Genomic DNA, 25,942 nt, shown 5'->3' on the forward strand with positions numbered 1-25,942 from the left:
CTTTTGTTTTTCCTGCCCGACGAGCTTTTCCTCCTTCCGTCCTTTCGGTGCGTAAAACCAAACACGTCGTTCAGCCTCCCCCGGGAATCGCTTGTCGTGTCAGTAAGGAAGCCCCAGCCTAGCTCTTCCTCCTCTCCTCCTCCACCTGCCCTCTCCCAGCCGGTAGCTGTGAGCTAGGTAAGCGGACACCCAGCATCCCCTAAACTACCCTTGAACTGTAAGTAGATCTCGGCTTCACCTAAGCTCCGGGGATTTTCCTGTTGGGGAACAGTAATCCCTGATGATTCTGCTGGTCTGCACACGTTCAGATTTGGCTGTAGTTGTGCTTTGGGCTTGGAAACCAGCCTCCCATTACTGGTTCCACTAAAGCTCAGCTGTGGAAGCTGGCCACCAGTGTGCAGAAATTAATGTTTGAGGTTGATTTTTTTTTTTTTTTTGGTAACACGTGCTTAGAATAAACTATCCAGTTTAAGAAGTTTTTTAAAAGTAGGTCTATTTAATTTATTTTTTTTTTATTAATGCTTTGTTTACTCTTTGTACTTTTCATGAGTAATGAAAACTGAAACAGTCTGTTTCATGTCAGTATTATTTGGCTTCAGGTACTACTGAATTACTAGAAATGATTGAATTTGTTGCACTTGAAATAAAAGCTTTTTTGTTTCTTTTAGAATTGTAGAAACTGCTGCTTCATACCGTTTATAGTTCAGAATGGATTTGAGAGATGTCTTAAATGTAGTCCTCTGTTTTGAGGGGTGTGGGAGTTTTCGTGATTTTAGTATGCCATAAAATTTCCTACGCTCTTCTGGACTCTAAAGCTAGATTACAGACAGGATTTATGTGTACCCTATTGTGTCTTCAAAGCTGTCTTTTGATCTTTACTCAATTTCTTGGTTTTGTAAATTCTTGTTTTTGTCCTTTATAACTGTTAATCTTAACAAGCTTGGCATTTTATCTTATTACTTGTGGTGTTCAGGGTACGAAATTGCTTTTTATTTAACATCTGATACATTAAAATAATGTTATGGCTGCCTGTACATACTTCATGTGTCACACTAAATTGGGCAGTAATAAGCTTAAAACATGGAGGACTTAAACCTAAAAAATCCCTGTTTACCTTTTCCTTGTTTTGAATGTTGAATAGCTGTTTACTTCAGAGTGCATTTTATTGCAGAAAACATGAGCTCTTTGCTACTTATTTTTTAACTGGTGAAAAGAAATGTTGAAAGGCTATAGGATATACATAGACAGCCTTTAATCCTTGAACTTCTTGAGACTTGCAGTAGCCTGTCCCTTTTTGGGACTGGTTTCCACGTGTATTTTCAATGAAAGTAATTTATTATGTCACACACTTGACAGTTACCTCATTCAGGGTATGAATTTGCTTGTTCAGTATAAAATGATTTTAATAGCAATTGCAAGAATAGTGTGGCTCCTCTTTCTAGGCATGTGTTAGATATATAAGGCCCCAGTCCTCCTAATATCAACTGTTTTGACAAACTTGTGGTTGTACGCTGAAATCAAACAGTTGAAAATTCTCAATTGCCTGTCTTATATTTTTGATGGATATTGCTGAATCTGAGGAAGGGACGTTTGTGTTCTGCCTGTGCAGCATCTTGCATTGCTGTAATTTTTAGCACTATGTATCCTGAATGAAGTGGTGAATGGAAACCATGATTAAAAGCTTTTGCAGTCCAACTGATTAGTGTTAATCCATCAAACTGCATGCATATCTAAATATTCCCGCCGTCAATGAAGTCCATTGTTTATGGTAATAAAGCTAAATATGCAGGGCTGGGAGCATATGTGTTACAATGAGAACAGTAAAAGATGCCCACAGACTGGTAAACAGGGGCAAGAGAACTCTTTTGAAGAAAAAAAAAAAACCCTAAAACCCAAACCTGGGCAAAACACTCCTGTTTAAATAAACTTTCTTGCTTTTTAAAAAATCTTAAAATGGAACTTTGTTACTTTTACTGAGAGTAGAAGAAAAACTTCATGTATAAAAATGCTGTGAAAAGCACTGAGCAGTACAGATTCTGAGAAAAATTTGAAGTAGGAAAACTACAGAGCTTTGTTTTTCCTTCCCTGCCACATCCAGAACTGTTAAAAATATTTCCTTAAGTTAAAACCCTGCTTTGTTTTCAAACCACTGCTTTTATTTCCCACTTTCTGTCACTGTATCTGAGATATAATACTGGGAAATTCAGCTAAGTGGTGTTTTTTCTCTGTCTTGATGTTGTTGCTGAAATGACTGCCCTTTGATTCTGAGAGGTGATTGTTTTGGAGGACGCTGAGGCAGTGCACTTTGGTGGACTTGGTCTATAGCTATCTGTTTTCAGAACAGAGAAACCAATTGTTAGATTTCTCTGTCTTGTATATTTTAAATAGATGAATTTTTTTAACTTAACTGATTTTTCCACTGTATTGAAGTAGCAACTTCTGCAATTTTGTTACAGATCAGTCATGTCATCCTTTCAAGAAGTTATGTCTTCAGCTAACACTTTGCAGACTTCCAATTTTGCACATGTGATTTTTCAAAATGTGGCAAAAAGTTATCTTCCGAACACACACCTTGAGTGTCACTACACTCTGACCCAGTTTATCCATCCTCATCAGAAAGACTGGGTTGGTATTTTCAAGGTAAGTAAAGCTTGTTCTGTTGCTGTTTCTCAAATGTTTACTGTCTTCTCTCTTACCAGTTTAAAAAAAAAAAAATTAAAAAATTTCCAGTAACAGTAAAAGCTCTCTCATAAACTTAAGTGGAACATCACTTGAGTGATGTATTGGTTCCTGCTGTTAAAAGTGTGAATTTTCTAACAAAGGTCAAACTGGAGATCAAAACTAGAGGAATGAGTACCCTTTAAGTCTGCTGGAGTAAAGGGAAGGTGTGATGCGGTGGTGTCGTGCAGAATTAAATGGAGATGATTTGAGAAGAGATGTGGGCACAAAGTGACATTGTGAACAGGACTATATGATGAGTATGAGCCAGAGTAAGTGTGAAATGTTTGTGGGAAGAACAAAAACTAAGCTGGAGATATCCTGACCCACATCCCTGGCTCATTTTTGTTGCTAGAACAGGCTGAACAGTATAGATCACTAAAATTATTCAAAATAGACCCTTGAAAAAAGGAGGAGGGATGAGGCCACATCTAAGTTGCCTCATGTTAGTGATTTGATTTATTTGGAATTATTTTTAAAAGTTTAATAAAGTTTCATTTATAGGATTAGAAATTGATTAATTCTTAAATCTGCTTCTATTTAAGATCTTGATCTATGTTTCTTTCTCATTATAGCTCCTAGTAGATGATGCTTAAATTCTTTACTTCAGTGGTTAATAGATGTTTTGATTCAGGCTTTAAAGAAGTGATGCTTTGGCAGTGGGGAAAGGAGAAAGGTAACAAACTACCTTGATGCTGGACGACCTTTCCAGTAGAACTATCCACTGTTTAAGAATGTAGATGCTTGACTTCACTGTAATCTGCAGATTACAATGAACAGGACTGTATGATCACAAGTGGATTGTTAGTCTTTATTCAAGATAAATTCATCTTCTGCAAAATAGAAGTACTGTGTTCTGTAACAATGCAGAAGCATTTCTAATGCTATAGGCAATGATTATATAGTCACTAAATTCTGTGAGGAAGGCCTTAACTTGCAAACAGTCGTGTTTCTCTAGTGGGAAGTTTTTAAAAATGTGTGTGTGTATGTGTATATATATATAAAATTGATTACCTGCAAAGTTTTGGCAAGTAGTGTAACTGAGCACACTTGGATGTTTAGTTAATGGCATTAATGACACTTTACAAAAATCTTTATAAAAACTTTAAAGAGGATGCTGTTCGTATTACACATAATATGTAAAGGTAACCTGAGAAGTGAATGTTGTGGCTTTGTCTGTTGATCTGAGTGAGGGAGGCAATCGGACAAGACCCTAAAAATAATAATTAGGAAAATAAAAATAAAAAGTGTGAAACAGTTTTTCAGTGACTACCCAAAATACTGTGTACAATGTACAGGTATCTTTGATTTCATCTTGACTATGATGATGGATTTCGTTAGCTATTGAGACATGAGTGTTTATTCTGCTTTAGCAGTGGCAGATAATACAGCTTTGGCAGTCATTTAAGGAACACATTGAGCTGACATAAGGTAGTACTACTGCTGAAAGAAACATCTTTTACACAGGTTGCTTATTTCTTGTGCTTCCTCTCCTTTGTGTGAAACAAGCTCTTGTGTGATGAATCAAATCAGGTCAAGACCAACATTTTGGGGCTGGATTTTTTAATGGGATTCCCCATCTGAATTTCCAGTTCACCTAGCTCTCATTAACACAGGGGAAGGAAGCACTGCGAGATGGGAAAAGGATGAAAATTGTTTTCTTTTCGTGACTATGTCAGTTTATACTGAGTAAGTGTTACGAGTAAGTTGTCTTAGTGTAGTTACAGTACAGTGAGTTAAATGGAGCCAGCTGTCCAACTGTATCTGTGTCTACAAATATGTATGTGTATGAGTAATGTTTACAGTGAAAGGAATTGTGAAAATGTAGTCATCTTGGGATAGTTATTAAACTAGATATTGTACTATGCTGTGGTCTGAGTGTAAAAATCAGTGACTTCTAGAGAATGGTTTGTTCCTGGACAATCAACAAGCCACCTGGAGGTGGTTTGAAAACTGATGAAACAGGCAGAGGTTTTATCATTTACCTTTCTAAAACATTTAAGAAGGATGTGATGCATGTTTAATAAATTGATTTTCAGCATTTAAAAAAAATCCCAAACAAATCTAGAGTAATTATGAGAACAATAATTAAGGACCTTCTGTATGGGCCTAGTATGCAAGGAAAGCGAGCCTTCTGTGAGAGAACTCAAAGCATTGATTCACTGTCTCTTCATGTAGAGGGAATAGAAATCCACCTTGTATTTCTGAGGTGAATAAATTGCTTAGAAAGCAAACCTGTTCAAGCTGGTGTCATTTAACCTTTGCCTGGAATTACACAGAAAAAAAGTTACTAGTGGTGTAATAGTACTGGACAGAGGGGAAAAGGCACTTAGTTTAAAAACAAACAAAAAAAAACCCTCTGCCAAAAAAAAAAAAAATCTAGTGGTAATTTCAGATTAGTATAGAAAATAATTATGGGATAAGATTCCCCCCTCCCCCATGTGAACATTGTGCTAGTTTTTGTTCTAATGTTTACTTTTTTTCTGTTTTAGGGGGCAGTGGCTTCAACTGTGTTCTATCTTGTGTTTGTTCAACTGGTTAGCTAAGTTGTTTGTTGTTTTTTTTTTTTTTATTGAACTGAACAAAATCTATAGGTACCTTTTTAAGTGAATGGTTTTCATTTAAGTTGTAAGTCCAAGTAAATTTTTCAGCAGCCATGAATAGATAGTGGTTATTTGTACTCTTATATTATTCTGTTTGTTTTGCCAGTCCCAGCTGCTTGTGCAGCTGTGGAGTGAAACGCATCAGGGAAGTGATCTTCCAGAAAAATACAGCCCATCCTCCTCCTCCAGCTTTTAGCACCTTGTTTCACAACTGGTTGGTTCTTTGGCTTGATCACTGTGTGATGCAATGGGCAACTGTACTGGCATCACTGTGATGGAAACAAGTGAACTAGGAAGGTGTGTGGGAACAGGGCTACACCTTCTTTATTGGCTTGGCTGCTTAATGTAGAATTGAAGCTTCGTTTTCAAATCTTTTTAGAGTTGTGTTCTGAAGAGCAGCTTTTCAGGGTTTGGCTTGTCAATTTGTTTCCTTTTTCGATGGAAATGGAGCTAATCATTCCAGAAACAAAACCTGATTTCATATACTCACTCTTAATTTCTAGCTTGTGAGTTTTAAAATGTTTTTACAGTATGCACTGCATATCTAATAGACTCTTTATTTCACATACATTTGCATTTGTGATTGTTGTAGTTGTTGTTAGTGTTGTGCAGCTTATGCGAAAAAGTGATGTTAGAAATGAAATCCTTGGTAGGAGCCATGAATTGCTTGTAAGAGTTTATTTGTGTGTCTTACTGTGATAATTTATTCATTTATGTATTTATTGCAGAAGTTCATTTTGCTCTTAATTATATCAGTCTTTTACACCTGATATACATAATTTTTCACTTGCAGACTTAATGCTTGTGAGTTTTTTCCCTTCCTCACTAGGAAAGTTTCTAGTTTTCTGTGTCTACTGAGTATTCCACTTTCATCACTGAGTATTGGCTTCTGTGGAAAGATAATGACTGCAATGAATGGTACCACAGCATGTTCCTTAATGTTTGCAGCTGTTTATTTACAAAACAACTTAAAATAGGGAGCCAAGGCAAGATAAAGTATGACCTCTTTGTTTGCCATCAGAGGCACCAAAAAGGTCTTGTTTGGAGGTAGAATAAGTCTAGAACTTAAGACCTGAGCTAGTGATTTATGGCATACAGCATTATAACAAAGAACTAAATAAACTGACAAACAAACAACCATTCTTCTAAAATGTAACAGATTCTACCAACTTCTCTGCGTGTACTGTAGATGAAATGTGTTTTTTATTGTTCCCAGCATGATTTAAGTTGACAAATGTTGAACTTTTATAATGCTGAGTGTAAGGCACTTCATGGTGGTAGTAGTAGATTTAAAGTTATTCGAAATAGAGTAATTTTCTATTGTTTAAAAAATGCCAACCCAGTGTTCATAAACTGAAACAGTAATGTTGCTTATAGGAGAATTGTTTCAGATATACCAATTTTCTTACAAACTGAGCGTCTCTAGAAGACTACACTACTTCTGATATTGGACCTTTGGCAAAAAGTTGAAGGGGGTGGGGAGTACAACAATGAGGATGATGTTACCCTTCAGAGCAGAAGTTCTGAATATGCATAATTTTTATTCTTTTTGTATATATTTGTCTTTCTTCCTTGTTCTCCACAAGAGGCTTAAAAACAGGCTTTGACTCAGTCTTCAAGTCTGTTGTCTTTCATTGCTACTGTTCCATTTTGCTTATGTGACATCCTGGAGGGTCATCTGTAATCAAGTGCCAAAAGATTGTGATCAGTTATATCCTTGCTTATTACCAAGGAAAAAAAAATAAACAAGGCAGTTTTACAAATACCTACTAGTTTAGTACATGGACATCCTGAGCCGGAGTCCCTCTTCAAGCAGTTTTTTCTGTGCAGAAGAACCTGATGGTTCCTAGTGTGGAGTCAGAGGGGAGAAGGCTTATCATTTTTGTTTGATTTCATGGGAGATCTGTACTCCCAGAATGATCTAAGACCGGTGTCTGCTTTTCATTCTTCTCTGCTTCTCTGATTAATCAAAATCTGAAGAGGCCCTTAGGGTAATCCAAATCTAAACCTTTGAAATGAGGAAAAATAATTAATATGTGCACTACATCTGGTTGCAAAAATGGTATGTCTGGTAGGTGGTCCTAAAGTCCGGATGGGGAAGTCTACACCTCGTGACTGTATTTCACGATAAAGTGAAGTAATCATATAGCCACGTGATCTTTTTTGTGTTATTAATGCACGATGTCCAGACTTGCAAAAGTGTTTGGAAAAGCCTGCTTGGCTTTTAGGAAGAAGTGCTTACACCTCTGTGTAGGGCATATGTGTGCGAGTAGGACTGACAGATGTTCACTATACAGGGGAGACAGGTTTAATACACATCTCAGATGCTCAAGGAAAGAATGTTATGGGCATAATAAAGATATTGCTTCAAGAGAGTAGTGTTAAAAGTGTGGGTTTGTGGGATATATCATAATACTTTCTGGGTTTATCAAGATTTAATTTTGCTGAGGCCAGCATGCTGGAAAGACCTGCAATGTTGGCAGATAATCTTACATACGTTAAGCTCATGGCTTTGGTCTTGCTGTGTCATTAACTATTCCATCAAAACACTTCCCTTCCCCAGTTCTAGTTGGTATATTTTTCAAAGTGATCTACATTAGCATTCTTCTAGGATATTTACTTAAGTTATAGACATGCTTTGGTATTGACTGCCTCAGTGTACCCATAGAGAAGAAAAGGAATTTTTTTTCTTTCTTAATGTCCACATTTTTAATATCTACAACTTAAAAATGGTGATCTGATGTTCTGGTAACTTAACACGTGGGAAAAACTGCATAACCAGGACTGGGAAGATTTTAGTAACTTACTTGAATACAAGAAATCCCTGCTTGCTCTGAAAGGATTTAGGAGGTCACACCTGAGCTATTGTTTGTGCATCAGTGCTGTACCTGTCTTTGCATGCAACTTCATTTCTGTCTTTTCAATGTACTGTATTATAGCAAACCTCTTGTTAACTTGTCTGTGGTCAAAAACCTCTGTAACAGAATTTAACAGTGGATTTGATGGACACCTAAGAAATAGCTTGATGGTTGTTTTGTATCCAGACAATATAGATATGTTTTTGTTTAGTACTCTGGCTTATTTAGTCTCCTTTGGACTGCAAATAACAGTACAACTTGTGTGATTCATTTCAGTGTCCTCATTTGGTTGTAGATTGACTTTTTTTTTAATTTATTTTTTTTAAGACACCAGTTACTTCCATATATACAGATCATTGTGAAGTATAGTGCAACAGCTGGATGTGTTATTGACCATGTGCATATTGAAATACAATTCTGGCATGGAATCATCACTGCATGTCAGGGCATGATAATGGAATGTGTAGTGAACAGTATGTCCTGTTGTTAAAATAGTCAGGAATAGAATTATTGGAATTCAGAACGTTTTGAGTACTGCTGTGTCCACAAATTAGAGTGATTCTATTGGTTTCTGATTTACCTTCTTTGGAAAGATATATCTTAAATAACTCAGATAATATTTTTCTTAAAAAAAAAAAAGTCCATGGTAGTTTTGTTCTCTGTTTCTATACTAGATGAAGAGAGTGATGATCTGAATTTACCTGATGTTACCGTTGATAATAAATTTTGATGTTTGATTCCAAGTGTCATTAATTTTATAAAAGTATTTGCTATGGTAGGTTTGTGTGGTCAGAGACAGAATTGACATAACAAAATGGTCAGTAGTTGGTAACAATTCTGAAGTAAAAGGTTGTGCTAATATATAGTTTTCATTAAATGTAATAGCAAATGAATATTTCGCTTAAACCCTGCTCACCATTTTAAAAATACATTTTCACACTTATCTCTTCAAGTTTTGATCTGTCACAACACTTCCTTGGACAGTCATTTACATATATACCAGTTCATATTGTTTTGATAGTTACTTTGATTTATACCTAATAAGAGAGAAACTTGATCCTATGGTCTAGGCACTCTGTCAATGTCATTTTGCCATGTTCCTCTGGATTATGAGGCAGAAATACAACCAATGAGAGATGGTAATAGGTTAGGATCCTGATAGTGCCTTGATACTGCAACAAATATCATATGTTCTTGGTAGCCTAAGTTAAAAGATTGCCTGGACTTGTTTGTGACATTCAGCAGGGATGGACTTCAGGTCTGGGCCATGAGTACCTTGCAGCCATGTTCTATCCCAAAATGTTTCAGCTTTAGGGCTCCTGATGTATAACAAATTTTTATCTCAGTGTGAGCAACGAGGTCATGTCTGAAGTGAAGTCTTAAATGACTTGGACTGAGGTAAGAGTTGCATGTGGTACAAGGTGATCACAAAGATACCAAAATCCCCAAGGTTGTAACATTGACAATTGTCTACTAATTTTGTGATGTCTGTGCCTTAATGTTACTAAAGCAGACGTAATACTTAAATTAGTATTTTTCCTTATGTCCATGTTCTGAAGTTTTTTGTATGGTTTGATTCTTTCAGAATGGGCATCTAGATATCATCATTTGATGATGATGCATGCATTCAAAAGTGTATCATGTCAGCAGCATGTCAGTGTTAACGGTAAACTACCAGTAATTTGGCCCAGTATGAGCTTCACTGCCCCTGGGTGTTTTAATTTTTCCATCTGTAAATTGACTTAGAAGAACTTGTTACTTATAGCTGCCTTTTGTAGACTGTTACAGGCTACAGCAGCGCTAGCACTACTGTGACTTTCAAGTAGTGTTACTTGAACTCAGGGTTATGGCACAAACGAAGCCTGCTGTGGAGAAACCACTCCCTAGGATACTGAGCCCAGTTGCATTTTGCTTAGACACTTGTGTTTTCTGTGGTTTAGTCAAAATAACTGTTTCTTACCATGTGAAATATGTAAAGGCTGCTGACTTACTGTTGTCAGTAATGATTACACTGTATAATGTATGTCCAAAACCTTATCTACTATCTGTAATTTTGCTTCTTTACCAAATTACTTTCTAAGATATTTAATTTACCTTCTGAATTAGAAAAAGGGCATAATTTTTAGTCTGACGAGTTTTTGGGTTTTTGTTTAGTCTTTACTAGAGCAGGTTGCTCGGAGCCCCATCAAGCTTGACCTTGAATATATCCAGGGATGGGGCCTCCACTACCTCTCTGGGCAACCTGTTCCAATGATCTACCACCCTCATATTGAAGAATTGTTTCCTAATATCCAACCTAAATCTGCCCTTTTCTAGTTTAAAACCATTACCCCTCGTCCTATTGCTACAGGCCCTTGTGAACAGTCCCTCCCCAGCTTTCTTATAGGCACCTTTCAGGTACTGGAAGGCTGCTGTAAGGTCCCTCCAGAGCCTTCTCTTCTCCAGGCTGAACAACCCCCATTCTCTCTGCATGTCCTCATCGGAGGGGTGCTTCATCCCTTTGATCATTTTTGTGCTCCAACAGGTACACGTCCTTCTTGTTTGTCCCTTACAGTAGTGTTTCTTTAAAGCACTTTCTCTGAAGTTTGAGTTGACTGGCTTTACCAAGGCATTATAAAAACAAATTAATTGAACAAAATAGAAAAAGAGAGTAGTGTTATTTTCTGTGCTTATCTGAAACTTAAGAAATTAAAAATTAAGTATGAAATATTTTTTACACTGCAAACACTGTGCAGTTGTAAGGCAGAGCTTTCTTCTTAGAAAATCTTAGATTCCTTGTAAGATAAATCAAATGAAATTTAAAAAAGATAGAGCAAAATAACACGGTTATTATTTTTCCTCAGTAATATGTTTGATAACTTATTATTGGCATACAGACAGGCACAGAAATTGTGCTCCCTGCCAATCCCCCGTTTATTTTTCTGGTCAGCTAATTTTCTCCTAGCTATTTTGTGAAAATGTACTGTGGGTGAAATGCAAATATGGGGAAGCTAATTGCACTGTGTGGCATTTCAGTAAGAAGGGGGCTTGTGTGTGTGGGGCAGTATAGGAGAAGAAGAAACTTTCATGATGACTACATACCTACTTAGTAGTAGAAAGAAAACCCGTCTGGTATGACTATTGCGGACAGTTGACTTGTTGCTACTTGCCCAGCCAAATTGCAGAGTACTTGGTGTTAGAAATCTTCACCTTTACCAGACTTCAACATTTCCACTGCAACTACTGAGTTGGTTTATGTAACTGAAAAGTAGTTTATAATCTCCTAAATTGAAATAAGCCTTTTTGCTCAAAAGTAGGAAATAGGGATATAGTGAATGGATTACTCTGTAATGGCCTATTAAAGCTTTCAATTTTATGGAGAGTGAATTAAATAAAGTGAGGATTGATTAACACATTATTTGTACATAATAACGTAATCTGGATGACTTGTTTGTAGGAAAGATAATGGTTTTGGTTTAAAAATAGGCTAAGAAGGTGGAAGTGGGATTTGGTTTCTGAATTACTGATCTGTTGGTTAACCTCTGGAAAGCAAGAGTGTTGGAATTTATGCATAGCTTTCTAATTTCAAAGTGGATTTCTCAGTGGAGTTTTTGACAATTAAATGTAGAGAAATTGAGACAATAGAGTGTGTTAAATACTAAGTTAGTAGCAGAGATGTTAATTCTAGTTCTGGTTATAACATGAATTATTTTTTTTTCCTGTTGTTTTAGGCAAATTGCATCATCTAAGTTTAATTTGCTCTTTTGTCTAAGAAATAGGGACATTAATATTTTTGAGTTTTTAAGCAAAGTTTTTTCAGAGTTTTCTATGAATTCCTTAAAAAGTAATGGTATCAGCACATCTGTCAATGCATCCAATCAGGAACTGGTGTTCAGAATTCACAAGAAGTCTTTTGTGTAGGTTGGCAGGTCATTCTCCTTTTTCTCCTCTGAACTTCGGAAGGTTGCTGGAGTTCTTGTGTAATTTGTAGTGTTTGTGTGTGGGTATTGTAACGTGTGCCATTACCCGTGCCACATTTTAAATTACACTAGTAAACTGAGCCTCTTGTACTCCTCCTGTCTCACAGAAAGTTTCAGTGTGTCCCATTGAAACTTCTCATTTATTTAAGATTTCTGATGGTAAGAAGGTACTAGTGTGCATTTGTTTCAGCTTTAGCAATTAGATTGGAACTTGGTTTTATGTTAGTAGATGGCAGTAGTTTTTATTATTATTTTTTTAATTGGTATGTGAAGTTATTTTCATTATAGGAATTTCAGCTGAGTTTAGTACAACAGACTGTAGCTGTTTTGATCCAGATACTGTTTCACTTGAGTTGCTTTAATTTTGAAAGTCTTACTTGATAATTTTTTTAGTAGGTTGTTTTGGGGTTTTTTTTTAGTCACATGCTCTTCCAGTTAACAGTATAAATTAAAAAGGCAAGGGCATATTATAAAAGTATTTGTATCTGGGTTCTTTGCATGTCATTTTAGTTAGCATTCTAGTGAAAGTGATTTGTGGGGTTTTTTTTTTCTTTTAAACTTTGGTTTCACATTTTATTATAGCAGAATATATTCTTCATTGCAAAATAGGACTGTAAATTCACATGAGTCCTAAACAGGAATTAAGTGTGGATTTTCACATTTTCCCCCTAATTTCTATTTTTTTAACAGCATTTAAGTTCTAATTATTAATATCATTAAATATGCTTGTAGCTTCAGTAGTAAGATTATAAATTTTTTTCAACAGCTACCTGTTGGATCATCTGATTTCTTGAATCCTGTACTGTTACCAGGAAGATGTACAAAGCACAAACCTTTACATTTATGAGAAAAGCTTCAACTTGCCCTTTTTCACTGTGTCCCAAGGAGAACTGTATGGGCCAGTTGCTGTTTTTTTGTTTTTTTTTTTTTAATTAACAAACAAAACGGAGAAACAACAAAAAAGACGACAAAACCACCTTTCATGGACATTTGCCTTAGATAGCATTTTTATTTCCTGTCAGTGTAGTCCAGGTAAGGTCTTCACAACAACTGTGTTCTTGGCCAGGATATGGAATCTTCTCCCCATCCAGAGACTCACCTGGAAGATACTCTATATTAATGGCAGTAAGTTTTGCTGCTTTGATCAGCAGTCAGAGAAACAGTCTAGCTTTTCTGATTCTTTTCATTAAAATGGAAATATTTTTTCCAAGCTAACATGCCTGATGATGATGAGGATGCTGTTCGTTTTGCATCCAGAGCTACAGTGTTTTGTTTTGGTTTTCATACAGAATCACTGTGGGTTTGTTGACAAGTGTGTTGACATTTTTCTTTTCATCTTTTTCACTCTTTGTTGATTTCGTCTGCAGCTTTTGCCGTTAGTTTTAGTTTATCTCAATTTTTATTTCCTTTCCCCTAAGCAATCTTAAAATTTCTGTATATATTTTTAACCCTATTTTTAAGCAACTATTGGTTTTCCTTCTGAGCTGAAATGTCTTGGTCAAAGGCCACATTCAGATTGTTGCTGAGCCATCCAATGTGTGTTTACAGTCTCATGTCTGTGATAGTATAATCTGTTGCCATAGAGGAAGCTGTGTAGGCTTATTTTGTATTTCTGAACTGTTGCGTACTTCATACTAGGTTTATTAAAGAGAATATTGTTGAAAGATATAAAGTACTCAAATAAGAGTTTCATTAAAACCTATTGATAGGTTTTTTTTTTAAAGATCTAGATCCTAGACTTGGAGCGTCCATTACTTAATTTTGTATTTTTCTTCTGCACATATCATTACTTTGGTTTTGCTTCTTGTTTCTTTCATCTGAGAAAGAATCCTATAAAAGTTTTAATGATAGTAATTGTTAAATAGGAAAAACGTTGAATAATTTTACTAAGTGAACTTGCTTTGATGCATAATACACAAATTTTCCCTTTTTAAATGTATGCAGCTGTGAGGAAGATGAGATTTGTTCATATTCCCTTCTCTGCATTGTCATGATTTTACCTGTGCAGGGAAGACCCTCATCCTCTGGAATCCTGTGCAGTGAAAAGAGCTGTTGGGTTGTCCACACCTGCTGATAATTTGCATGTGCCCATTAAGAAATCATTGGATTTTCAGTACCCTCAGGCTGTAAGATGAGGAGCTTTGGTAGAGGAAGCAGATGATGGGTGACGGGAGATAGGAAGAATTGCTGAAGAAAATACGTGTGGGGTAAACTTCCCAGGGTATCGCCTACTAGCTCTTGATGTGTCACAATTCTGTCTTTACTAGTAGCTCACAGATTAGAGTCACACTTGAAAGCATGGCACCTGCTGGAAAACAAGCCAGGAGAGTTAATGGTTTTCTATATAATTACTGATTTTTTTTTTTTTTTTTTTATATCAGTATGACTAAAGTTTTAAATGACCTTAAAAAATTCTTATGTAGATAACTGTTACAGGTAAAGTAACAGTCATAAAAATGCCTTTTGGTTATTGAATCAGAAGGGACCATTTTTATTTTTATATTCACTGGATTTTGCTCCTTCTCTCTACGCTTTCCAAAGTGTTAATTATCAGAAGATGTTATTTTACTTGGGCAAGTAGCATCAGAATCAGTGTGTGTATGTTTTTTGTTTTGTTTTTTTTTTAAAACAGAAATGAAAACTAGAGTAGGATGAAAAGATTAATTCAGTTCTATACGGTATTTGTTCTGGACGTAGTAAATTAGTTTCCCTTCTGAAATTAAAAAGAACAAGATGGGGACTTTTCATTCATTGAAAACTACATTTAATGGTATATGCTTCCCTTTTCTGAGGTCAAAGCAGATTCAGCAAAAAAGGGATGTTAACATCTGAGTTGGATTTGAAGTTATGGCTAAAGTGAAAATTTCCAAATTTGTGAACTTTCATCAAGGAAAAATTGCTTTCACCTCCCCTTCAAGTTAACTGGAGGAACTTTCCTTGTTATTTCTGAGGGATTTAACACTGAGAATAACAACCCCAGGAAATATAATTTAATTTACATCTTTAAGAGCTCCCTGATAGTAGATATATCACAGAAATTTTCAAAATTTTGGCCAAGAATAGATTTAAGATGTAGTGGGTGATTCCATTCTGCTGGATATGTCAGGAGTCTGCACTGCTTCTCTCTAATGAATGTTGCTTTGAAGAAGTACTGTAGTTATCGAAATGAAAGTTTAATCTGGTTTTGCTGTCATTCATCCTTGTTTAAGAATATAAAAAGCGCAGACCCATTCTTTTTTTCCAAACATTAGCTTTTCCCACACTTGTTAATACCAAATGAAGAAGTGTAATGGGCAGCTATGGAATAATACCTTCAGATTAATTTTCATATGTGAAGTGTATACCTGTGTACATATATAATTGCTATTGAATTACTTTCAGTTCTGCTGTTCTCACTGCTTGTCTAAATGTCTGGTTTGTTTTTTCTTTTTTTTTTTTTAAAGCTGACAACTCTTTAAAAAATCAGTTCTTAATGCACTGTTGCGATGTATCCTATATAAAGGAGGATTTGGTAGGAACTTAAGCTTTAGAAGTCTTTTCTATTGAAGTAATAGAAGTCATGATTAGTAACTTAATTTTGTTTGTTTGTTTGTTTTTTCTTTTTCCTCTTGAAATGCTGTCTTACCTGATAGAAACTGGTAGGGAATTTGTCCCCTTTTCTCTTCCTAACTCTTCCAAGACATTATACCCAGTTCCTGATATAACATACATTTGACAAAGTTTTTGGTATTTTAAGTCAGTAGATAAACAGATATATTTGTTCTTCCCGTTTACCATTATGCTGTCATTAATATCCATTGCTTTACAGTGGTTGCTTTTGGATTCAGGTTTAGATGCATGTATTTCAAGCTTGTTGCAATATGTTTCTTCAGAGGACAGCATTTCTTCCTATACAGAACTGCACTCTTGCAAAAAGTCTGAAAGTAGATGTTTATTGAAGTTAGTGGGAAGACTGCACCAACTTAGCTGAGTTAGGTTTTTTTGCAATTTTTTTTTTCTTGCAGACATAGCATGTATGCATGGAAGAATTAGCATTCCAGTGAAATGCTGGTCTTCAGTATTGCAGAAGTTGTCCAAAAAATGCTGGCTTAGCCCTGTCAAATTTGACCTTTTCAGGAGAAGATGCACTATTTTTTCTTTCCACCTTTTTGTTTTCTGATAAGCATGTTGGATTGTGGACACAAAATAGTCAGCATTGGCAGATTTTACCCTCAGAAAATCTCACTATAAACTTCAGAATCAATCCTTTTGTAATTTTAATATACTAATATGTATCTTTATAGAAGAAAATAAATGTACCAAATAGTAGCTTAATGTGTAGTGAAAACTATCTGGTGTTTTAATTTGTATAGACCCTTTTATTGCCTTAGACCCATTTATTGCCTTAGGTAACAAGCTTAATAAAATTCATGCTAAATCTTTGACATGCTTGTTAAAATAATCCTGATTTGTAAACATTGTTAAGTATCTTTTTATTGCATGTTGAAGCAGAAATATGCATATTAGTGTGTTGTAAAGGCCAGACCATGGTATCTTAACTGTGTATAGCAAATTCTTCTGCTTAATGTTTTCTCTTTTTTTTTTTTTTCTTTTGTTGTGGTTTATTTTATTTTAGGTTGGTTGGAGTACTGCAAGAGATTATTACACATTTCTTTGGTCACCTATGCCAGAAAACTATGTGGAAGGATCAACTGTTAACTGTGTGCTGACTTTTCAAGGTGAATATAAAACAGTATCTACCTGTATTTTCCAGCCTACACAGCTTTTTAAATACTTATCTGTTCATTACAGTGCTGAGGGTTGTGTAACAGTTTTAGACTTTTACAAACATAAATTGGAGGAGAATTTTCCATACTTTGCTGTGTTAAGTGCAGTCTTATTTTGGATGCTAAGGAAATTGTAAGGGGACGTATGTTACTTAGTGTGTTTTTACATAGTAATGGACGATATTAATGACTTATGGGAAGAGAAGCTCTGCTGGAAGCTATTCAGATACAGAAAATGACTTTGTTTAATAATCAGCAGGTTTTTTAATCTTGACATCTCTTTACATTATCTTTGCTCTCTGGACTCCAACATCATTCTCAGAGTAAAGCGATTCTTGCCAAAGAATAAATAATGTAGATGATGGTTTGGTGAAAGTTCAGAGTTGTCAGAGAGCTGCAGAGGACCTTTTGATGGTGAGGAATTGATGAAAAAGACTGATGTTTTTAGGAAAAGAATAAAGAACAAACCAGGAAATGTTACATCACTGTACAAATCTATAGTATAACTGCATTTTCAACACTCTGTGGAGATCAGGTCTTCTCCCTCCCCTTCCCAGTCTCAAAAAAGATGTAGTAGATCAAATGAATAAAGTGCAATAAGGAAGATCAAAATTAAGAAATAGCCTCTGTGTAAAGGTGTGGAGTTAAAGATGACAGAGCCACACTCTTCTCATTAAATATGAAAAGGGACAATGGCCATGAATTTGGGCCTGAGAGGTTTACATTGAACATTAGGAAGAACTTTTTTACCAAGAGGGAGTAGTACAGTACTTGAATGGGTATCCGTGGTTTGGAAGGATGGGAATTCCACACACTTGATTAGAAACAGCCACAGTAGTCTCAGACTGGTGCTGACAACAGTTTATTGAGTGAGAAGCTGGAGCTGGTGTCCTTCAGAACTTCCTTCTGCCAGGTTTTTCAGCCTGGGAAAGGGAAATAATGAGAAATGACAGATGTCTCTAAAATCGGCTTCCCCTGACATGAGTGGATTATCCATTATTCATATTTAAAGAAGTAGGAGCCATTGATGTGAGCTACCAAATGACAGGTTCAAAATGGAGACAGAGGTACTTGTATAATGTAGTCAGTGTGCAGAACTTACCTCAGGACATTACAGTTGTCAAAAATCGACACATATTCAAACTTCCATGTAAAAAGAGCACCTCCATTAAACTTGTTTAATGCTTTTCTGCTTGCTAGCAGTTTTTTATGTACCATCTTAAGTTCCTTTTTACTTCCCAGAGTTGGCTTTAGTCTTTGTGTGTGTGTATTTATTGCTTAAAATATATAGAAAAATAAGTCTTGAAATGATTACTGTGTTAGCTTGTTGTCTTGTTAAAGCTGCAAGTAGTGTTAGCTTGGGTGAGTTCACTCTTCTTTCTCTTATCCCAAGTCATTTTTTTCTGGTACTTTTGATAATGATCGGATCCATGTGATCTGACCATTTAATGACCGTGAAATCTGTGGAGGAGTGTGTGTGCTCTGTAGGAACTGGAAGGCAGTCATTAGTTTCTTTTAAAGTTACCAAAGTTCACTGAATGAATGAAATTGAGTTGGACTGAAACTAAACATGACCTAGAAACCCAGGACTGTATGTGCCACTATCAGTCCTTTGTACTTAGATGTTTTACCACACATGAAGAGACCAGGTAACTCTGTCTGATCTGTTACGTTCCATGCAGACCATCCACCGCTTTTATAGAGCTGACAGATTTAATCTCCATTCAGACAGTCTCCCAGTTGTGTTTGGCAAGGTATTTTAGCGCTGCTGAGATGAGATTAGTAGAGCTTACAGGAGCTTAATTAACTGAGATAAATAGTCAATGTTGTGCAGCATGCTTTAATTTTTTTTTTTTGTGATCAGGTAGGTGTACAGGAATCTCATCTCTAGTACATGTTGGGTACATGGAAAAAGACTTTAGGTAGTTTTAAGATCAGTTTCTCTGAACCAATATTAAAACTTGTTGGAGTTGCAAAGTAGATTGTTCTGAATTTGTTTCTGCATACTGTTACCTTATTTAAGTGTTGAATCTGGTAAACTGAACTGCAGTGCTATATAGGAATGTAGTTGGGTCTGAAAGCACAGAATCTTATGCTATTCCCTAAGCTACAGCTAATAAAATATAAGACTAATGGAAACGTGAAGTGCTTGATAAAAGTGCTGTCTGTATAGTGCATGTAATGTTTTACTATTTGTAGGAAAAATAGCTAAGAGAACTGGGAAAGTCTTCCAGGAATCTGGAATAAAAGTTGGTGAATAGAAATTAATGATAAAATTAGAAAGGGAGCAGATTGAATTGTAGTGAAATATGAACAGAAATTGGTGATATCACCTGCTGGATTGAACATTAGATGAGGATTTATTATGGTAGTATCATAGTCAAGCTGGCTAGGGTATCTGATAATTAAGTGTTCTGAGTAAAACCCATTGGTTTTCTTACCGTTAAACTGGGTAAGGCGTGGTTTCTTGCATTTACAAATAAAGGTAAAAATCTCACTAGTTCTGGAAATGATTGTTGAACATCCACAAATATTACTATGTGAATCCAGGCTTTGTAAGAGACTTGATGTTGAAGCTTTATTGGGCAGCAATTGAGTTGAATAGTCACACAGAAATTATTCTGAAATAATTTGCTAGCAGCATGCAGTATTACATAGCTACAAGAAAGATGATTTATTCTTACCTTGCAAAGTGTAGAATTTTTTTTTTTTCTATTTTGAAAGATAAGCTCTTTTTTAAACTCCCTCCCTGCCACCTCCATGTTTGCAGCTTGTTAATATTGTGTCATCCATTTAGAGCATTCCTGTGCTTCAGCATTTAAAAAAAACCAAAGTAATTTGTGGTTACTCCACAAAAAACATGCAAAAAATTGAACCTGATAAAGTTGCAGGTGTTTTGTGGTTGCGTGTTCTGTCTTTGTCTGTTATCTTTGGTTGTATAGCTATTCCAAGGCCAGAAAATTATTTACTCTTTGTTCTGTGATTGTACAACAGTACATAATAATGTGGTCCTGATCCAGCTTTGGGGCATCTTACTGCTAATTTTTCTATCTGTTTCATAAACACATAAATAGCAGCTATTACCTAAGGTATGTAAGGTGATGTGTACATATGGCACCTGTTACCTGACATGGTTTTGGTGGTTGTCTTAAAAGCTAGGAGAAAATTGTTGAGGGATGAAAGTTACTAAATAGGATGACTTTTCCTTTCTGATGTTTTCATGATTTATCTGTGCCTTACTGAGGTAATGGGCATGAAATTCATAAGTCAAACGTGATCTGATAATCTGTGTCCAGATGGAGACCTGTATGTTTGTGTAAGATGTTTCTTCAAATATGAATTTATTTTGACAGGATATTATCTACCAAATGATGATGGAGAGTTTTATCAGTTCTGTTATGTGACTCATAAAGGAGAAATCCGTGGAGCAAGCACACCTTTCCAGTTTCGTACCTCTTCCCCTATTGAAGAATTGCTCACTATGGAAGACGAAGGAAACTCTGATATGTTAGTGGTGACCACAAAAGCTGGACTTCTTGAGGTTTGATTAAACAATTCTTAAAATGTTATCTTCTTATTTTTTTTAATATATAAATACACTCCCAGGATATAGTATTGAAGAACAAACCAAGAGGAGAAAACCTATATATGTATGTCTAATATATACATACTTCTGTCTTGTTCTCCAGTATTTGATAAGAGTTCAGAACATTTGCAGGTTAAATTAGTAAAGATTTTAAACTAGTTACAGGTGTGGTATAGCCCTAAGCATAGGCTGGGAAATGGTAAGAGAGAAGATAGTTGTGCATCTCTCACATCTGTACTGTCCAACTAACTGGAGAGGGGAAGATACCCTTTGTGTGAAATAGTGCTTCTTGTAGGGGAAGAAATCAAAAAAGAGCCAGTATACTTTTGTTTGTGCACAAGTGAAGAGCCCTAGAAACTAAGCTGAGTAGTTGCAGGTGCCCAAGAATTGTATGTTAGAATAGTTCTTGTTTATGTAAAGCAGTATTCTGTGTATCATGTTCTTTGCTAGATGGATGTGGTTAGACTTGTATGCCTACATCCAGAGTCAAGATGTTTCCATTTGCTTGTGGATATTTTGTAGGCTGTAAATTGCTTAAAAAAAAAAAAACCAAACCTAAAAAACCAGCAAACAAACAAAAAAACCCAAACCAACTTGATTCTATGAGTTTTATCCTTTTGTGAGTTGCATCTAGGCACATACATGCATGTATTTGATTTACAGTTTTCAAAATTTAAGGGTAAGAGACTTAGTACAGAGATACATCTGGGATATTTTTGCTTTTCAGATATGTACTCATAGTACTAAAATGAAAGAAAAATATTTTTTCAAACCTTTTTGATTATCTGGACTAACAGAATCATAGAATGGTTTGGGTTGGAAGGGACCTTTAAAGGTCATCTAGTCCAACCCCCCCTGCAGTGAGCAGGGACATCTTCAACTAGATCAGCTTTCTTAAAGCCCTGTCCAACTTGACCTTGAGTGTTTCCAGGGATGGAGCATCTACTGCCTTTCTGGGCAACTGTTCCAATGTTTCACCACCCTCATTGTAAAAAAGTGTCTTTCTTATATCTAGTCAGAATCTACCATCTTTTAGTTTAAAACCATTACCACATGTCCTGTCACTACAAACCTTACTGAAAAATCTGTCCCCATCTTTCTTACAAGCCCACTTTTAAGTATTGAAAGGCTGTAATTCGTGTGCCAGTCCTTACTTTTGGCTATGTGTGTGGGGGTTTTTTTTTGTTTGTTTGTTTTTTGTTGGGTTTTTTTTTGTCATCATCATAATTAGCTATTCCATAGTTGCTGTCACTTGGGAACAGTAAAGGCACTTTACTTAAGGAAGGAAAACTTGAGTATAAATCAAGACACTGCAAAGTGTACTGTCTAATTGTAATGTAGTATTATTTAGAGCAATAAAACTTCAGAAATTTGTGAATAAGGGGAAAACTATAAAGTAACCTAGCCAGAGGACTCACATTTTGTGCTTCTGCTTAAACACTGGGGTAATTTGTTATCCACTAATTTGATAGGAATGAAGGGGAGAAAAATTACCAAAAAATAATGCTTTTGTTTTTACAGTTTAAAATTGAAAAAATAATAAAAGAAAAAGAAGAACTATTAAAAGTAACTTCTGTTCTGGAAAAGGAAACAGCACAACTCAGAGATCAAGTTGAAAGACTGGAAAAGGAACTTAACCATGAAAAGCAGAGATATGACCAACTGCAAACAGAGCAAAAGGTTAGTTGTTTAACTGATTAAAGCTGACTCATAATATCTGTAGTCCTTCTTTTTCAAGAACCAGTTAAACTGGGTGAAAATCAACTATCAAAACCCCTAAGCATTTAGATAGACATTTACACTAGAGTAGGTCAGTTCCTATTAACCTCCTGCCACTATTCCTTTTATGTCGTAAAATGGTTAAAATATTTAAGGCTTTTGGTACCAGGCTTGGTAAGATAATAGATTACAATTGTTACCAGATGTTTGACATTTAACTGTGGAATTCATAGTAGAAAGTAGTTGATAGTTAAAGTTTGCTTACATTAACTTAAAATGGAGGAAGGCTTTTAAAAAAACTCCATTAAGGAATAACTACGTAGAACTCAAGGTATTGAAAATAGTAAAAAAAATTTGGTATTAAAAGCAAAGATCAAGACTTAACAGAGAATAGTACTGCCAGGGCATACAAAGAGTGAAAATCTTCACAAAGGTCTGAAGATTTTAAAAGGGAAAAGCAGCACAAACCTAAAAATGAATTTACAGAGTTAATTGATAGTGAAAATATAAATTTAGCCTAGACCAAAGCAGGCTTAATTTGGAATTCTATATATGGTAAGGAGGAAATCTAATATTATAAACACAGGCACAGAAAAGTTGGACTTAATCTATTTTTAAGCTTCTGCGTTTTAAAAAACAACTTTTAGGAGAAGATTAAAAACATGTGGGAGGGAGGTGGTGACATGGACAAATTTGAAGTAATGGAGCCTATATAATTTAGCTGTGGACAGCAGTTAATAGGCTATTTCTGAGTACTAGTATGTATATGTCAACAGTTCTGCATGATACACCTTTAATAGAAAGGAATTAGTTGAGGGAATTTGAAACTGTTGAAACTTTGTAGTTTGCTTTTGAACAGTCAGTGAAATGAACTAGAATGTTGGGTAAGGAAAAAAAGTATAAGACCATGTTTAGAAAAAAGGTTTTCATATAAAAGAATAATTTTAATTTCAGGTACATGGAGAATTACTTTAAATCAGTAAGACAAGAATTACATAACTAAAAGTATATATTTTATGGATTTGCAGAATCATAAACTTGGTGGATAAATCTGAATGAGCTACATAGATAGCTTTCATCGTCATTTGAGGTTCTCATTAAAAGAAAATGTTTGAAAGTAAATTGTCAGTTCTACTTCACATTTCCTTTTTTAATGCCGTTTTAGAACAATTTGTCAAATGGGATTTTGATGGCTGTCCAGCAAGGATACAGTTAGACTGTATAGGAACAAAAATGTCTTGGTACCTTCTCACCATTGCCTGTGAATTTCTGTAATCAAAACTACTTATGCCTTTAAAATGCCAGAACTTAGCAATTAGAATTTAATTTCAGGAGTACTTTATTTTTTGGTTTGTTACTGCCTTGTATTTTGTTGAAGTGGACATGCAATGTGAAGAACTTCTTGGTTAGATTTAGCTGAGCTATAAGTAGAAGTCTAATCTGAGGCCGATGCAACTCTTCGCATATCTAGAATACTACAGAAGTTTTCTAACTCATGCAATTACTTTTTGTCTCTTAAGTCTTTGACACCATCTTTTACAACTCCTATGTTCTATTCTGTTTTTCACTTGTTTTCTAAAAAAAAAAAATATAAAAATTACGGAGTTGAAACATCTTTAATTTTTTTATATACATAAGCAAAAACATAGACCCAGTGTTACTCTTGAAAATTAAACAGGCATCTGCTAAATCATGTGCAGTAAGTTAACTTTTTCATCATTGGAAAGTTTAAAAAACAATACTTTATATGCAGCTTTCTCTAAACTTGCCAATCTTAAAGATGATTTCCCTTCTTGCTCTCCTTGCCTCCCTACCCTAGTATGTGAAGTACAGCAGTGAGTCAAGGGATTATAAGATTTATCTTTGCTGAGAGCACTGTACAGTGCAGTAGTGGATTGATTTGAATGCTCAGATTCCTGAGCAGCAGTTCTGTAGCACTGGGTTGGATTACAGTACCTAGGTTTTATTTCCCTTGTGTTCTATTTAAAAAAAAAAACAACAAACCCCACCCAAACGACCACCAATCATTTTTTTTTTTACCTGTAGGTTACAGAATGGTTGTTCTCAGTAATTCTGTGGGTTTATTTTCTTCTTTTATTCCTAGTGCTCTTTTGATTTTTATGCGCAGATAATATTTCTGCCTTTCCAAAGAACCCTCTAAAAGCCACAGTCGTACAAAGTACTGTATTTAAAAAGCAGCAATTGCATGAGCAAAGGAAGTGGATACATCTGTACAGATGAATGCATTTGATTCTAACTGAGTGCAGAGATCTTTATGCTCCTAATGTATTGGCAACTACTATTTGTTTATTGCCATTTGTATTGTCCTAAGAGGGCCCTGGAGTTACAAACCCCTTTATAAAGAATAAATACTCATCAATCTACCCCTTTTCTAAAAATCTTACTCTGTTTCTTTGGAGCAAATAATATGGGTATCTGAGCTCATGTATTTGTCTTCTGATCAAATATATTATTAAGCTACCTTATTTTTTTATAATTGAATTGAAAAGAACATAGATGGTGTGGTTAGAAATCATAGTACATTAGTTATCTTACTGTGATACAGTGTAACAAATAGAAGGTACATTAATGATGGAAAAACTCTGAGTTCACAATATGAAAATGTTTTGTTAAGCACAATTCTCTTAAAATCCCCTTTTTATTAATGTTTATACATATGACTTTAGGCTACTTTCCCCTTTGGTATTGATTTTTCGGTCCTTTGTTTTCACAGATAGCTCAGGAGTATTTTGGATCAGTGAGAAATGTCTGTAGAAACAGACAGGATAGTTGTTGACAGACAATGTCACAGCTATACCACAATTAGTGTTTCTGTCCCTCTCTTGATGATTTGATCTCTCTTGCCCACCTAGTTACTCTCATAGAATTCTGGGCAGTGGAACTATTGTCTTTTCTGTCTGTCTTTTGCCTAGTTGGGATGCCTTGTAAGTGGTCCTTTAGAGGCTCTTTGGGAAAATGTTAGGAAGAAACAAGCTAAAAGTAGATTCAGTCTCTTAAGAAGATAGCACACTAAATAATCTACTCAGGTGTGATACAATCAGTGTTCTGTGAATTCCGAATATTGGGCTCTATGCATGTTTTTAAGTCATGGAAAAATTCCCATTTCTTGAGCTTCAAAAACAGGTGAGTTCCTGTGTTTGTAGCATTTCAGACTAATGGTCACAACAAACTACAGATTTCTGTTTACTAACAGTGCCCTTAGTGTTCAGGAGGTACACAGCTGCTGGCTACCAGATAGTGGTCTCATTTCCTACCCAAGGTGGGAGGAACAAATGCATTCCAGACATAAGGTGATAATATGCTCTTAAAGTTGTTGAAACATAGCTTCTAATGCACATTACAGCACTCTTAAGTCACTACATGTCTCTGAAGTCCTCTATTTTTTTAGGTTTGGGTTTGTGGGTTTCTTTTAGTGTTTTATCACATTAGAGTAAAAAAAAAAATCTGTATTTGTATTCAACACAGTAATGGTTCTGCAGACATAATTTTCTCACATTATCGGCACCATCACAGAAAAAGAATATTTCCAAGACACAGCTCTGCACTAGCCAGTGTTTGTGCTCAGAGGGAGCGTGTTCTCCAGCCCCACTGTCTTTAGTGCAGACTTCATATGATTGTTGCCATTGTGTTAATTACTCAGCCCTGCCAAAGCTCATGATATTGTAGAACTTGGGACAAATTCGGTCTTTATTTTTTTTAGGTTAGTCTTTTC

The 25,942-nt window shown here is 35.5% G+C and overlaps 1 protein-coding gene across 1 annotated transcript; it reads left to right on the forward strand.

Moving 5' to 3' along the window:
* The first annotated feature begins 2,437 nt into the window (after nt 1–2,437).
* On the forward strand, nt 2,438–22,205 carry LOC104531914 (tax1-binding protein 1-like). Its single transcript, XM_010176957.1, has 4 exons — nt 2,438–2,640; nt 16,754–16,856; nt 20,258–20,445; nt 22,012–22,205. Exons 1-4 carry the CDS (start codon nt 2,464–2,466, stop codon nt 22,189–22,191), a joined length of 648 nt encoding a protein of 215 aa, XP_010175259.1. The 5' UTR covers nt 2,438–2,463; the 3' UTR covers nt 22,192–22,205.
* The last annotated feature ends 3,737 nt before the right edge of the window (nt 22,206–25,942 follow it).

Source organism: Antrostomus carolinensis, unplaced genomic scaffold (assembly GCF_000700745.2).
Source record: "Antrostomus carolinensis isolate BGI_N321 unplaced genomic scaffold, ASM70074v2 scaffold19010, whole genome shotgun sequence".
Lineage (NCBI taxonomy): Eukaryota > Metazoa > Chordata > Aves > Caprimulgiformes > Caprimulgidae > Antrostomus > Antrostomus carolinensis.